At 37.9% G+C, this 14,708-nt stretch overlaps 1 protein-coding gene across 3 annotated transcripts in view; it reads right to left on the bottom strand.

Moving 5' to 3' along the window:
- NEBL (nebulette) overlaps positions 1–14,708 on the bottom strand; it is a 172,530-nt gene that overhangs the window by 64,248 nt on the left and 93,574 nt on the right. Inside the window, exon 5 of one of the 3 annotated variants that reach the window (XM_087948325.1) lies at positions 4,653–4,763. The exons of the other annotated variants lie outside the window; for them this stretch is intronic. Within the exon in view, the coding sequence (XP_087804451.1) occupies positions 4,653–4,763 (111 nt within the window). The remainder of the gene's footprint in view (positions 1–4,652; positions 4,764–14,708) is intronic. 3 annotated transcript variants of the gene reach the window in all.

Raw genomic sequence — 14,708 nt, 5'->3', positions numbered from 1 at the left:
CATCCACAGACATCCCCCTTTCTAAGGGGTCTGCTTCCGATATAGCCGGGTCAGTATCATGCATTGATTCTGATTCACGCTGGTCCATGTGCTCAATGTGTTCCACCTTTTCTGTCTCCTCCTCCTGCTCCTCCTCCTGCGGCTCCTGTAGGAGCATACCCCCTTGACACTGTACCTGGGTATAGTGTAGCTCCGACCTGGCCAATGACCAAATGGATTGCGAATCATACTCAGCGGGTGCGGCATGATCCCTGGTCAGAACTGCATGTTGCAGGCCTGCTGCGATTCCCTGACGGATAGCCATCTCCATCCAGGTCTTCATTCGCTCTGGCACATCATCTGGAAGAGATTGTTCCTGTCGAAGACCGGCAGCCATTGATGTGAACGTCGCTTCGGGTATTCTTCGCATGGTTGGTGATTGAGCTGACTGGGCCTGTTGACTCAGGAGAGCCACGCTGCGCCTGGATGAGAGGGAGAGATCTAGGGGGATAGGAGGGAGGAAAGAGGACAGCTCTGGACTGTGGGGTGAGAAGGCTTAAGAGGTCCTGTGTGCCTCCCGTGTGCACTTATCTATTTGTTTTTCCAGTGCCTTGTGGAGCCTGGTGGCATCCTTTTGTGATGCCTTAGAAATCCCCCTTTTTTTTTGCTTAGGATTGTGTTGAGATTTGGACTTGCCCCTTGAAGTTGAGGAGTGTGAAGCACTACCCCCTGCCATTGTGATTGTGGAAGGACCAGTACGCTCATTATTTAATGCTATATTGTGTAGGTGGTTGGCGCGCCCAGGGACCTGGCCAAGAATGGACAGGGTGCCCTGAAATCAAATCCCCCATTTTGTTTTGTTCTTTTGTCTTTGTTTTTTTTTTTAAAAAAAATGGATATCTGCTTCAAAATTGAGTTGTATCTCAACAAATAATTTATTATTGTTATGAAATTGCCAGTATTATTATATTGGTATGATTAATATTATCAGAGCGTATGGGTATGCAAATATATATCAAATTTGGATGTCCCAATCAGCTAAATTGAGAACGCCTAGCAGGCCAAATAATCACTCACAGGCCTTCAACAGCTTCCCTGCACAGGCAGATGCTGGCCTAGGTGCTTGCTGTTGTGCCGCTGGATAGGGAGAACTGTGAGGGTTGAGCCAACAACACGAATTAACAAAAGCCTCGAATATGTTGGAAACGAGGTTGTAATGATTCCTCAGGGTATTTTGTGTAAAAAAAAAACTTCAATCTGGAATAAGGATTACCTCACACAGTCTATTGAATTAGCACTCACGCGGTCCCTTTACAGTAAAAAAAATGGGGACTGGACGTTATTTGTGGTGCGCGTGCCAGCAGCAATCTCCCGCCAAGAAAAAGAGATAAGCTCCAACAGCCATCCCTTAGGGCTAAACCAGCGGGGAGGGATGAAATAACGAGGCGATTACACCTCCACCCCTAAACGGCATTCTTGGTGGGGGGGAAAACTGCGATACGACTCAGGAGAGAGAGAGAGAAAAAAGCCTCGCCGTTTAAATGATAAAGCGGCTCAGCAATCGTAATGGCAAGGGTAGGGCTAGCAGTTGGGCCAAATGAAATCGAAGCCTCCCTGCGCTTAGGAGCGCAAGGAGCGCTTCCTGATAATGCGATCCCTGACGGCCAGATGGCAAGGGCAGTGTCGGTAAGACAGGAACAATTGACAATCTGCAAACCTTAAAGAGAATTATCCTGTTTCGGCCAAGGATTAACGAGAAGCACTGCCTATTTCTCACGAGGCTGAGCCAAAAACTGGGGAACGCTGGGGAGGAGTCCCGTGGAGGAGGAGGAGCCTTCCTCAAATTAAGCCCAGCCTAGATAAGCAAAGACTGAAGCACCTCCCACTACTGGATGCTCTGAGCAGCTTGTGGGAGAAATTCTGGTTCTGTTGGCAAAGCAGAGTTGGCAAATTGAGTATTCTTCCCTTATGTATTGAACATAGATGCTGAGTATATATTAAAGAAAACTGGATTAGAAGATGATGAGTGTAGATTTAAAACTGGAGAAAGAAACATCAATAATCTTACTTCGCTTGTGACATCCCTTCGATAATTGAAAATGCAAAGGATTTGCAAGATCTAGTTAAAAAGTCCAGGCACAAAGTTTAAAAAAAGGAACATTAAATAAAAAGATGTACAATAACTAGACTTAGAACTTATAATAAAGATACTGAAGAAATGTATAGCTTTTACTTTTTAGGATTAGCCATCAACCAGTAGTCAATAAATATGCTGCAGACTAACACTTCATGGCCACGAAGACCTTGGAAAAGATACTCAGGTTCCATGATGTATCAATACCTGCAAAGATCAGAACTAAGCAGACAATGGTATTCCTGGTGGAATTGATATTTGGAATATGATGAAGCAAGATAGAGAGAGAGTTTTTAAATTTGAGGATGGAGAAGATTCTAAGAATAATATGAACACTCAAAAATGGATCATTAAAGAAATCAATTTAGAGTTTTCTTTTGGGACATAAATGACCATTCTCATATTATCCTGCTTCAGACACATTATGTGAGGACTGAACTCTCTGGAAAAGGCTTCACTGATGGAAAAGCTGAAAGAAAAGAGACAAAAAGAATGACTAGCAGCAAGATGAATGCACTAAATTATAGGGGCAATGGGTGCACATTTGGAAGACATGAAGGACCAAGTTACGGACAGATCATCATTAAGAAAATCTATGTAAGCATTAGACAATGACAATAATCAGTGGATCACATAGGTAATAGAGACTCTCCCTGGACACTCTTCCTAATTTCTTCAGAAGGCACTATTTCAAACAAAGAAAGAAAGCTTCTATGTAATGCTTTTCTGTCCAGGATTCCTCTTTCATCCCCTTGATTAGAGTTTCACATCAGGGAAGAAAGAAGGAAGGGTGTGTTGAATTCTTAAGTCTTAAGTTTCTTTGTATGGGTTCTTTCAGTAAGATGAGAGCTAAACTAAGGGAAGCCTTGTTCAATATGGTTCCTCTGAAGCTAGACAATTTTTATTTTAGCTTTTTTAAGTATTAGTGCTACTTCTTCATATCCTTCTGGAGGCATTTCTCTGACTTACTCCCCATTTCCTCTCCCAACTCTTTTTCTTTACTCTTAGCCTGTATTCCATAAATAGATAATGCCTGACTACCTTCTTTTCCTTTTTCAATTTCTTTTCCTTTATTTTCTCCTGCCTTTTGAAATCCTCATATCTTTGTTTTATCTCCTACTCTTCATCTGTAACTCTTATTTGAGTCTTGCTAAAGCAAGACTAGCTCTTTAGATGTCATTGAAGTACAACCCTTTTCATTCTTGGCTATTTGTCATGTTGAAAGGACATGATGAGATTTGAAATCTGATATCTGGAGGGTGGCAGATTTCTTAGCCCAAGTATAATCCATATACTCAAGGCAATTGCCTGTCATGTTGCTTAAAAAGTATCTACAGTTTTGTCAGCAATTGGTTTCATTTCTTCAAACTTCGAACTGCTCTGTTTGAAAACCTCTTGTTCAACATTGGTTTTCCACATATTCAAGAAACATATGATCAGAACGCTTTTCAGGAACTTGAAAATAGCTAAGTAATTCTTTAGAACCTGTCTCAGAATGAGCAGCATAGTATTTCTATGTTTCTATTCGGGAGGAAAAATACTGACTTCACTTCATGAAGCTTTCTCTTCATGAAAGTATATGTAATTTAGGAGCCGTGGTGGGGCAGTGGTTAGAATGTACTATTGCAGTCATCTTCAAAGTAAACTGAAATATCTAATGGGGTGCTGTAACATCCAGTACTGCACCTGGATTATCAAACATAGTTTCAGATTATCATAGAAATAACAGTATAATCTATATTTGCCATATTCAGCCTACAGTAAATCATATGTCCAATCCTTGCTCACATTAAAAAGAAATTCAGAGAAAGTTCAGAATAGATGCAAAAAGAGCAATGAGAATGATAAGGGACTGAAAATTAATATTTTGAAGAGAAATTACAAAAACTAAGTATGTTGAGAAAAGATGACTGGGAGAAAAATATGATAGCAATTTTCAAAATACTGAAGGGGTATTGAACAGAAAGCCAAATCTATCTGTTATATCAGAGCACGAGATACAATATGCTGCTCTTAAGTTACAGCAAAACAAATTGTGACACAATTGTTGGAATATATTCCAAGAGTAAAAACATTTGACAATGAGGATAGAGAGGGATTTCTGTAGCCAGATTCAATTCTATGGTTTTCAGAAGAAGCCACTCGCCTACAGCTGGTTAAAATGAGATGCCTTGCTTACCTTTTTCTTTTCTTTTCTTTCTTTCTTACATAACTTTGCAGCTTATAAATCTGGTAGCTTTACTGATGTGTAAAACTGGTACAAGAACTCAAACCAAATACATTGCTGTAAATATTTCAAATAAAGTATACAATATCTTGAATGCATACTTCATTTAGTTTTCCACATCTGTATACAAGTTGTTAATTATTAGTTTGTGTTTAAGTCATCCACGTTTTTTCCAATGTAAAGACACTGCTAAATCACAATTTAAATAATCACATAAAAGACAATTATTTACTCATCAACTTGTCAAATACTACAATATTTCATTTAAAATACACACAAGAACCTAATTATTTAAACTGAGCAAATACTCACATTACTCTGGTGTTTACTAATTTCCATGGCATGCTTAACATCTGGAAGTTCCTTCATCTGTGCATAATTTGATTTTCCTTTCTCGGAATCATATTTTTTCTTGTAAAGAACCTAAAAATGATAAATATTATTAGCATGCATACAGAAATCAAGGTAGAATACAGACCAGGGTTTACCTACTATTGGGATAAGGGGAAAAACTTTTATACATTCATTTTATAAATCTCCAGAGTTTTACTTTCAAACCCTTAGCTATTTTAAAAGTTTCATAAACCCAGAATATAAATTATTTTATACAAACTTATATAAATAATAGTTTTAAACTTTAATCCTGACAATATGTGATAATTAAAACTGAGAAGTGCATGTAACTGCATGCTTGTTAGAAACAAATTCTGCTGTGGCCTACATTTTAAATGAGGGGAGAACACGTACAGGTGAAACTTGAAAAATTAGAATATCGTGCAAAAGTTCATTTATTTCAGTAATGCAACTTAAAAGGTGAAACTAATATATGTAATAGATTCATTACATGCAAAGGAAGATAGTTCAAGCCGTGATGTGTCATAATTGAGATGATTATGGCTTACAGCTCATGAAAACCCCAAATCCACAATCTCAGAAAATTAGAATATTGTGAAAAGGTTCAATATTCTAGGCTCAAAGTGTCCCACTATAATCAGCTAATTAAGCCATAACACCTGCAAAGGATTCCTGAGCCTTTAAATGGTCTCTCAGTCTGGTTCAGTAGGAATCACAATCATGGGACAGACTGCTGACCTGACAGTTATGCAGAAAACCATCACTGACACCCTCCATAAGGAGGGAAAGCCTCAAAAGGTATTTGCAAAAGAATTTGGATGTTCCCAAAGTGCTGTATCAAAGCACATTAATAGAACGTTATGTGGAAGGGAAAAGTGTGGAAGAAAAAGGTGCACAAGCAGCAGGAATGACCACAGCCTGGAGAGGATTGTCAGGAAAAGGCCATTCAAAAGTGTTGGGGACTTTCACAAGGAGTGGACCGAGGCTGGAGTCAGTGCATCAAGAGCCACCACATGCAGACGGATCCTGGACATGGGCTTCAAATGTTGTATTCCTCTTGTCAAGCCGCTCCTGAGCTAAAGAAAAACAGAACTGGTCCGTTGCTCAGTGGTCCAAAGTCCTCTTTTCTGATGAGAGCAACTTTTGCATCTCATTTGGAAACCAAGGACCTAGAGTCTGGAGGAAGAGTGGAGAGGCACACACTGCAAGATGCTTGAAGTCCAGTGTGAAGTTTCCACAATCTGTGTTGATTTGGGGAGCCATGTCATCTGCTAGTGTTGGTCCACTGTGCTTTATTAAGTCCAGGGTCAACACAGCTATCTACCAGGAGATTTTGGAGCACTTCATGCTTCCTTCCACAGACGAGCTTTATGGGGATGCTGACTTCATTTTACGTCAGGACTTGGCACCTGCCCACACTGCCAAAAGCACCAAAACCTGGTTCAATGACCATGGAATTACTGTGCTTGATTGGCCAGCAAACTCACCTGACCTGAACCCCATAGAAAATCTATGGGGCATTGCCAAGAGAAAGATGAGAGACATGAGACCGAACAATGCAGAAGAGCTGAAGGCCACTACTGAAGCATCCTGGTCTTCCATAACACCTCAGCAGTGCCACAGGCTGATAGCTTCCATGCCATGTCACATTGAGGCAGTAATTGCTGCAAAGGGGGCCCAAACTAAGTACTGAGTACATATGCATGCTTATACTTTTCAGAGGTCCGATATTGTTCTATGTATAATCCTTGTTTTATTGATTGCGTGTAATGTTCTAATTTTCTGAGATTGTGGATTTGGGGTTTTCATGAGCTGTAAGCCATCATCATCACAATTATGCCAAATCACGGCTTGAACTATCTTGCTTTGCATGTAATGAGTCTATCTCATATATGAGTTTCACCTTTTAAGTTGCATTACTGAAATAAATGAACTTTTGCACGATATTCTAATTTTTCAAGTTTCACCTGTATACCTATTATATAGGATTCTCCACTATTACTTCATTTTGGTTTAAGCAACATACATTTGTTAACATGGTTTTGGGGAAAGCAATTGGATGTAAAAATGTTATGTCAATCTGATATTGAATTATAAGAAAATCTGGATTCAACGAACCATTTGGATGAAAGAAATCTCCATTAAATCTAAAAATCCTTTCTATTGTTCTGTTCCTTTCCAGAGGCTAATTATAAGACAGCTCTATAAAGTCATCATAAGACTACTGAAGGATCTTTTTTTCAAACTTTATCAACAGGGAAACGCTGATTGAGGCAAGAACCTGCATGGGAGAAGGTGTCACAGTACATTCAAAAGAGTTTTTGCTCATCCAATCAATCTTCTGAGCATCATGAATTCTTCTACTAGGTATTCTACTATCGTATATCTCCCAGTGTACTTCCTACCCAGTCAAGCTTTTGAAAACCTTCCAGCCTGTATCCTTCAACTCCATTGACTTACCTACCAGTCATTATCTTCAATATAATGAAAGAACTGAAAAGTATTATTTGTATAGTTAATATTTAATACTGTATTTAAAAAGTGAGCTATTTTCTATAAGATGGTATATTCTGGGAGTTTTCCCTTTCCTGTTTCTCCCATTTTTTATTTATAGTTTATTATTATTTTGTTTCTTATTAAAGAAAATAAATATTTACGAACAGAAAGAAGACTTACTTTTTACTAATCTAAAACTTTAATGCAATCAAATAATGTGAGTGAATCTGCACTGAACTATATTAGTTAATTTAAATTCAATTGATTCTCAAGTTGTTTTGTTCAACTTGCACATATATAAGGAATCTATAGGTATTAATTTGGGGCTAGGTATAATTAAGCAATGGATAGGATCTAATCAGTGGTGGTATGCTACCGGTTCGGACCGGTTCAGCTGAACCAGTAGGGGAAAAAAGTTGCCGATCAGCAGAAAGGAGGGGAAAAAATCCTCAGCTGGGAGGAAAAAGAAGAGAAAAATGCAGGATCAGCCCTCCCAACTGCCCCTGTGCTTTTCTCTTCTTTATCCACTCAGCTGATTGGTGCTGCAGGTCTCTGCTGGTGTCGGGAACGCTGCGCGCCAGCATTAGGCAAAGTACACCCACCAAGCCACTCCCACCGAACTGGTGGTAAAACAATTTCAATCCCACCACTAGATCAAATCCATTCTCTCTTTTCATTTTCTAATAGTTTTTGATGCATATTTTCTGATCTCTGTCCATCTCTCACTTCCTTCCCACCAATATGGAAGCGCTCTCAACTGATTAGTTGAAGACAAGTTTAATCACCATTTGAAATGCACCCTTGGGGTGAAATTTCCCACTCCCAGATCTATACATAACTACAAAAATAATGGGCAATAACTCAAGCTTACCCCAGCTTATTTTTAAATCCAAGGTAATTTGTACAAGCTAATATAAACACAAAACAAAAGTATAAACTGTGTCTGAGAAAAGAAAATCTAGTATAAAGATCAATGTCAAAGATATAGTGTCACTATTATCTTGGGTACTGAGTTTGTAACTTAAGATTCATCAACTTCACAAACAAAAATATTGCTTCAAGCACATTTGCCAAGTACTTGAAGAATTTTTTTAAAAAGAACCCAATGAGCAGGCCCTGACATGTTCTTGTTTTTTATTTTTCTTGGGTCATTGTTTTCAGTAAGGAACCACCATTGGAATTTTCTGCCAAAATAATGTATAAGTTATCTTTTGCCACACTATCCATTCATTTCTTCATTTTTTAAAAAAGCTTTGCCTCGCCTATGATATTTTTAGAATTTTTTCAGGGAAACAAGAAACTCAAAAACCTTTAATTTAGTTCCTAAGTTTATCCTTAGGGAAGGGAGAGGGGAGGGGAGAGGAGGGGAGAGGAGAGGAGGTGACAATGGTTTGACATTGTTGATTGCTTCCTGCAGCTTGTTGTGCCCAATTGTATTGAGCCTACAGTATCCAAAAACTGTATCAGGCTGATATTATTGCATAAAACATTTAGGATTTTGCTACCAATCAGTAAGTCAGTTAAAGAAAGGTTGTTTTTTTTAACATCCTAACATATCTTAAATCGTAAGATTTTGTTGTAAGAAATTGAATATAATTATCCTACATATAATTTCCAAAAAAAAGTAGTTGTCCAGTGATTTAGAATCAATAATATTAATTAGCCTGATCATAAATTAATTTCTTTGTTCTGAATTTCCTTGATTTTGCTTTTTGCTTTGATAGTAGATTACTTTCTGCTGCCTACAAAACTGCCTTTCAGCTGGTTTAATTTCTCCCAATATAATATTGCATTCACTGTTTTTGCAGGAAGATATTAAGTTTTGTTTCTAGAATTATTTTTTACTTTATTATACTCTTTATAATCTGCCTTTTAGCTCCAAATCAGAAAAGATACAAAAATTATCCTTTATGTAATATGCATCTTTAATTTGTATTGATTTATTGCAGTGAATTATGAGATCTATCACAAAATTTTGCTGAATTAAATTTTCAAGAAAGACAAAAAATGTTGACAATACAAAACATGATAGTTAAAAGCAACACATGATCAGAATGCACTTTTAGTAACTTTTTCATAGTAGAGACTTAAAAAACCATCAGGAACTAACATTTTTTTAAAAATCTAAGAGTATTTAAGTATAAATACCAGCCATTAAGAACTTAAGAGGCAGGATTTAATTATTTTCTCATCTACTTCCAGAATAGATAGAATCACTCCTTGGTCGCTGAATTTTTAAGGTAGAAGTTTCCCATTAGATTCTCTGTTCTATATCTCTAAAATGGCTTTTCTGTCTTCTACTATACCTAACACAGACTCACCATCCATATATTCAAGGCTCTCTCCCTTCCGTTTCTATATTCTTATAGCCCAACATAGTTGTTTCCTAGGTCTGCTCAACTAAGCTTAACCATTCAGAGAATTTCTACTATCCTTAAATATTTTCCCTGCTTGCCTCTCATGATGAATTTTTCTTATATCTGGGTTACAAAATTCCAGATGACCACAAAATGTTAGCATAGGATGATTTTGTATCTCTCTTGTTGCCCAGGCATGTTTTCCTGTCTATCATCTCCTGTCTATCATTACATGCCATGTAATTAATTTTAGACTAGATGTTAGACCATTCTTCAGCTGATATTACTTTTATTTCCTTAAGAATAATCCAAAATGCTTTATTTCCTTAAGAATAATCCAAAATGTAGACAGGAGCAAGAGGTGCTCCTGTCTACAAATAATGTTTGGGTTTATAATTAAATACTTCAGTGTTAGGAATGTGATATTACCCTTATCTGTTCCTGAAGGCAGAACACAGACTAAGAAAGAGGGATACAGGACAGCTGCTTAATATAAAAAACACTGTGGTTCATTCTTTCATTAAAAAAATCATTCTCGCTACAAGCAACTGTCCCAATATGTCCATTGTAAATATATTCCTACTATGGGATAGCAAGTTACTCATCAAGGACACTTTATAAATCATAAACTCTTCAAGCAACTCAAATATAATCACCAGAAAATGTGGATTCTAATTCAATCTTTTTAATAAAATATTTTTGACCAGCTTGTTTCTTATCTCATTGTCAATATACTAGAAATATAAGTATTATTCATACTATTATTACCAATCAACTGGTCACAAATTACCTTCATTTTCAACAATTACTAAAGCAAATTAACCGTTGAGAATTACAAGTTTGTTTATATTTTCCATGGCTTTACCATAAATCAAAAAGGGCATTAAAACCTCTATAAATATTGAAGAACAGGACAAAAAACATGAGGGACCAGAATATAAATATTATCTTTCTTCTCTCTCCAGCATATGTCAAAATCTGTCTGTACATGAATGTTGTGCATTTGGAATATGAAGGTCTAGACAACAGTTTTTGGGGAAAAGGGCAAGTCCCAGCTCTGTTGTAAAAGCCAACATCTCCTCTTTCATTTTCTTCACAGGCATAATGTTTGGAAAACTCAGTGAGTAGAAATTATTCCACTTTCTGTCTGAAGCAAAAAGCCATGATTTATGTTACAGATGGGAAATAAATGTGTCTGCACATTTTACGTTTTATGCTACATCTAGAATACATTGTGTATGTCCTCTTAAAGCAGATGTGTGTTCCAGAGTAAGTCTTAAATGGTACAATTGTATATTTAATACTTTTATGAAAAGAGCAAAATATATAGGAGGTTAGAATTGTCTGAAAAATGAATATCACAGCCAGCTCTGTCCTGTGCTACTATATCTGTGGTGCAATAGACGGAGAGACAAAATATGGTTTAATAGCTGCAAAAAAACCTGTAATCTATGAATATTCCAGACTAGATTTTAAATCCTCTCAAGGGATAACTGATTGACTATGGAAGGGGAAAGGCTAGTTCAGTTTCTACCACAAACTAAAGCCATGTCTCAAAATGTCCATACTGGCCCAGAAGAGAAAGTATACAAGGTGATATGTAACTAAGCTAGAATTTCCTGAACAGATTTCTTTTAAAATATTATGTCTTTTAAAATATTATGTCATTTTCTCAATAAAGAGCTTAACTCTTAAATTAAGCAATTTGCTTCCTAGGTGTAATCATTTAAAGCAATTTGACAAAAATTAAACTTTTTTGCAGTGTTATTTATAAAATTCTTCATCTACAGTATATGACTAGCTACCAATGTAAATTTGTTTGTTTTTATATCACACCTTTATTATTTTTATAAATAAATAAAAGCATGAAGATATATAATATTCTTTTCTCCTATTTTGTCCAGATCTTTCAACTCTGGGAAAAATGTCCAAATAAAATCAGAAATACAGAGATTTTTTGACAGTGCTAATTATCTATATCTATTTTATTTGATCTTTGAAAACAGGTGTAGGAGATAAATATTTTGTATTTCCTGCCTTAGACTTACTAAAAATGTAATTTTCTGATTCTTGTCAGTGTTTTCAATTTCCAAAGCTTCAAGAGTTCTTGGGACTTACAAGAGCAGGTTTTTAAGTTGTTGTTCTAATGAAATTAAAATATTACAGAAAAACATTTTGGAAATCATATGCTCTAGGATAGGGGTGTCAAATTCAGGTCATCACGGCTGCATCACGTGACATGTCAGGACTTTTTCCCCCCTCACTAAATTGGGTGTGGGCATGGCCAGCATCTGACACATTGCCCGTGGGCTGGGGGTTGGACTGGGAGCCCTGCTCTAAGACATGTATGGCAGGTAAGTTACTAGGCATATTTGGTATTTCCATTTAGTCCAAGAAAAGTAGTCAACATTCTAAAGCTTAATGCTACAGGACATGATTTGTATGTAAAAACACTCAATATTCTCAGTTATCCAACAATTCCAAGTTATTATTTATACTATGTTATAAAGATGTTGAGATTTGTAATGGAATCAATCATGACTTAAGTTCAGTCCAGAAACAGGGTAAGTACTGGCAACAGGTGGTGTTGGATAATTTTACTAATTGTACTAATTATATGGGTTTATTAATATCTATGTTAAACTATTCAATTTCAGGGTTGTTCATAGACTTGCCTAATATTTCAGAGCATTGGTCAAATATTTCTCCCACTTAATTATAAGTAATATGTTTGCAAACTCTAAGTAGGAATCTTAGTTAATTCTACCTAGTACTAATATTGTTGCAAGCACAAAAACAAAAATCATCATATTTTTATTTTTAGGTTCCTCATATTTATTTATTCCAGAGATATATCCTACTTTTACTCCAGGAATTTAAGCTGCTATACATAGCACTCCTTAATTTCTCCAATGTTTTAATTTCTCCCTATGAAAATTACCAAAGCAGCTTCCATTATTAAAATGGATTTGGTGCTCTTCAATTGATTAATTAATCAATTGAATTTATATTGCCACCTATTCGCCCATAGTGACTCGAGGTGGCTTATGGAATGTAAAACCATATTTAAAATAAAAAACGATTAAAACTAACAAAAAGAATCAAATAAATTAATAAAGTACAATAGAACAAAATTCAGGGGGCGAAATAAATAAATAAATAAATAAATAAATAAATAAATAAATAAATAAATAAATAAATAAATAAATAAATAAATAAATAAATAAATAAATAAATAAATAAATAAAAAATCAATCAATCAATCAATCAATCAATCAATCACCCTCCAACTCCCATCCCCTGCCACGATGATGGCAGATCACACGAGCCATTTGATGGGCTCCATCCCGCTCTGGGTTCCCCAGGCCCGCTGGCAGAACCAGGTCTTCAATGCCTTCCAGAAGAATATTAGAGAGGAGGCCATTCTAATATCTGGGGGAATGATATTCCAGAGAGAGGGAGCCACCATGGAGAAGGCCCTTCTTCTGGGTTCCACCAAGTGTATCTCCCTCAGGGGTGGGACCCACAATATTTCCTGCCTCCAAGTTCTAATGGGTCGAGTAGATGTAACCGGCAAGAGACGTTCCCTCAGATAACCTGGTCCCAAGCCATGAAGGGTTTTAAAGATGACAACCAGCACCTTGAATTGCACCTGGAAGCAAATTGACAACCAATGCAGCTCCCGCAGGAGAGATGAAACATGTGCACACCGGGGTCTGCACAAAACCATATGGGCCATTGCGTTTTGCACCAACTGGAGCTTTTGGATGTTCTTCAAGGACAGCCCCATGTAGAGTGCATTGCAATTATCAAGACATGGGCATGAGTGACTGTGAATAGGGATCATTGGTCCAGGAAAAGGCGTAACTGATGCACAATCCGCACTTGCACAAAGGCCCTCCTGGCCATGACTGCCACTTGCTCTTTGAGCAGGAGTCATGAGTCCCCCTAGATTATGCACAGGGTCTGTATGGGGTAGTGCCACCCCATCCAAGACCAAAGGTGGCAATTCTCCCTGAGCCAACAGGGTAGTGCCACCCCAAACCCAGAGCCACTCAGCCTTGCAAGGGTTTAGTTTCAACCTGTTGCTCCCCATCCAGTCCCTAACAGCCTCCTGGCACTGCAAGGGAGACTGAGGACATGGCAACACTTAATTCACCAGGGTCAAGACATACAGTTGAGTATCATCAACAACATATTGGTGATACCTCAGTCCATGGTGATGGATGATCTCATCCAGAAGATTCATATAAATGCTGAACAGGAGCAGAGAGAGTACCAAGCCTTGCGGAACCCTGTTAAGCAGTGGGTAAGGGCTGGATCTCTCCTCTCCTATCAAGACTGACTGAGAATGACCAAAGAGAAAGGAAGTGAACCAGGACAGCATAAGGCCTCCCATTCACATCTCCCAAAGCTGCCCCAGGAGAATCCCAGGGTCAATGGTATCGAAAGCCACCAAGAGATCAAGTAGAGCAAGGATGGATATACTATCCCCATCCTGCTACCACTTTCATCCAATGCTGTTTCTGTCCAAAATCCAGGCCTGAATCCTGACTGGTAGAGGTCGAGATAATCTGTTTCATCCAGAAACCTCTGGAACTGCTGCGCGACCACCTTCTCAACAACCTTCCCCAGAAAGGGACAATTGGAGATAGGTCAGAAATTATCCAACCGGGTGGAGTCTAGTAACGGCTTCTTAAGAAGAGAGTGGACCACAGCCTCCTTAAAATGCTGGGGCACTGTGCCCTCCTATAGGGAAGCATTAATCACAACCAGAGTCCACCCACCTGTCACCTCCTGGGAAGCTTTCACAAGCCAGGAGGGACATGGGTCTAAAACACAGGTGCTTACGCACATACTCCCTAGAATCCTGTCTACTTCCTCAGGAGCAACAGGGTCAAACCATTCCCAGATAACAGGGCAAGAACCTGCCTCAGGAGCTTCCATTGGACCAGCAACCATGCCGCATCTAACTGGGAATGAAGTTGAGCGATTTTGTCTTCCAGAAAATCTGCAAATTCCTCAGTGCGCCCCTTCAATTTCCTCCTTCCCTAGGAAGAGACAGTTCACCTTAAAGAGGATCACTGGGCGATTATCTGTAGATGCAATTAGTGTGGAGAAGCATTTATACTCTGCCACACAAATCGCCACAAGGTAGGCC

Source organism: Notechis scutatus, chromosome Z (genome assembly GCF_049901735.1).
Source record: "Notechis scutatus isolate UNSWTSFEM ecotype Mainland chromosome Z, rNotScu1.2, whole genome shotgun sequence".
Lineage (NCBI taxonomy): Eukaryota > Metazoa > Chordata > Lepidosauria > Squamata > Elapidae > Notechis > Notechis scutatus.
This window is presented reverse-complemented; position numbering and strand designations above follow the sequence as displayed.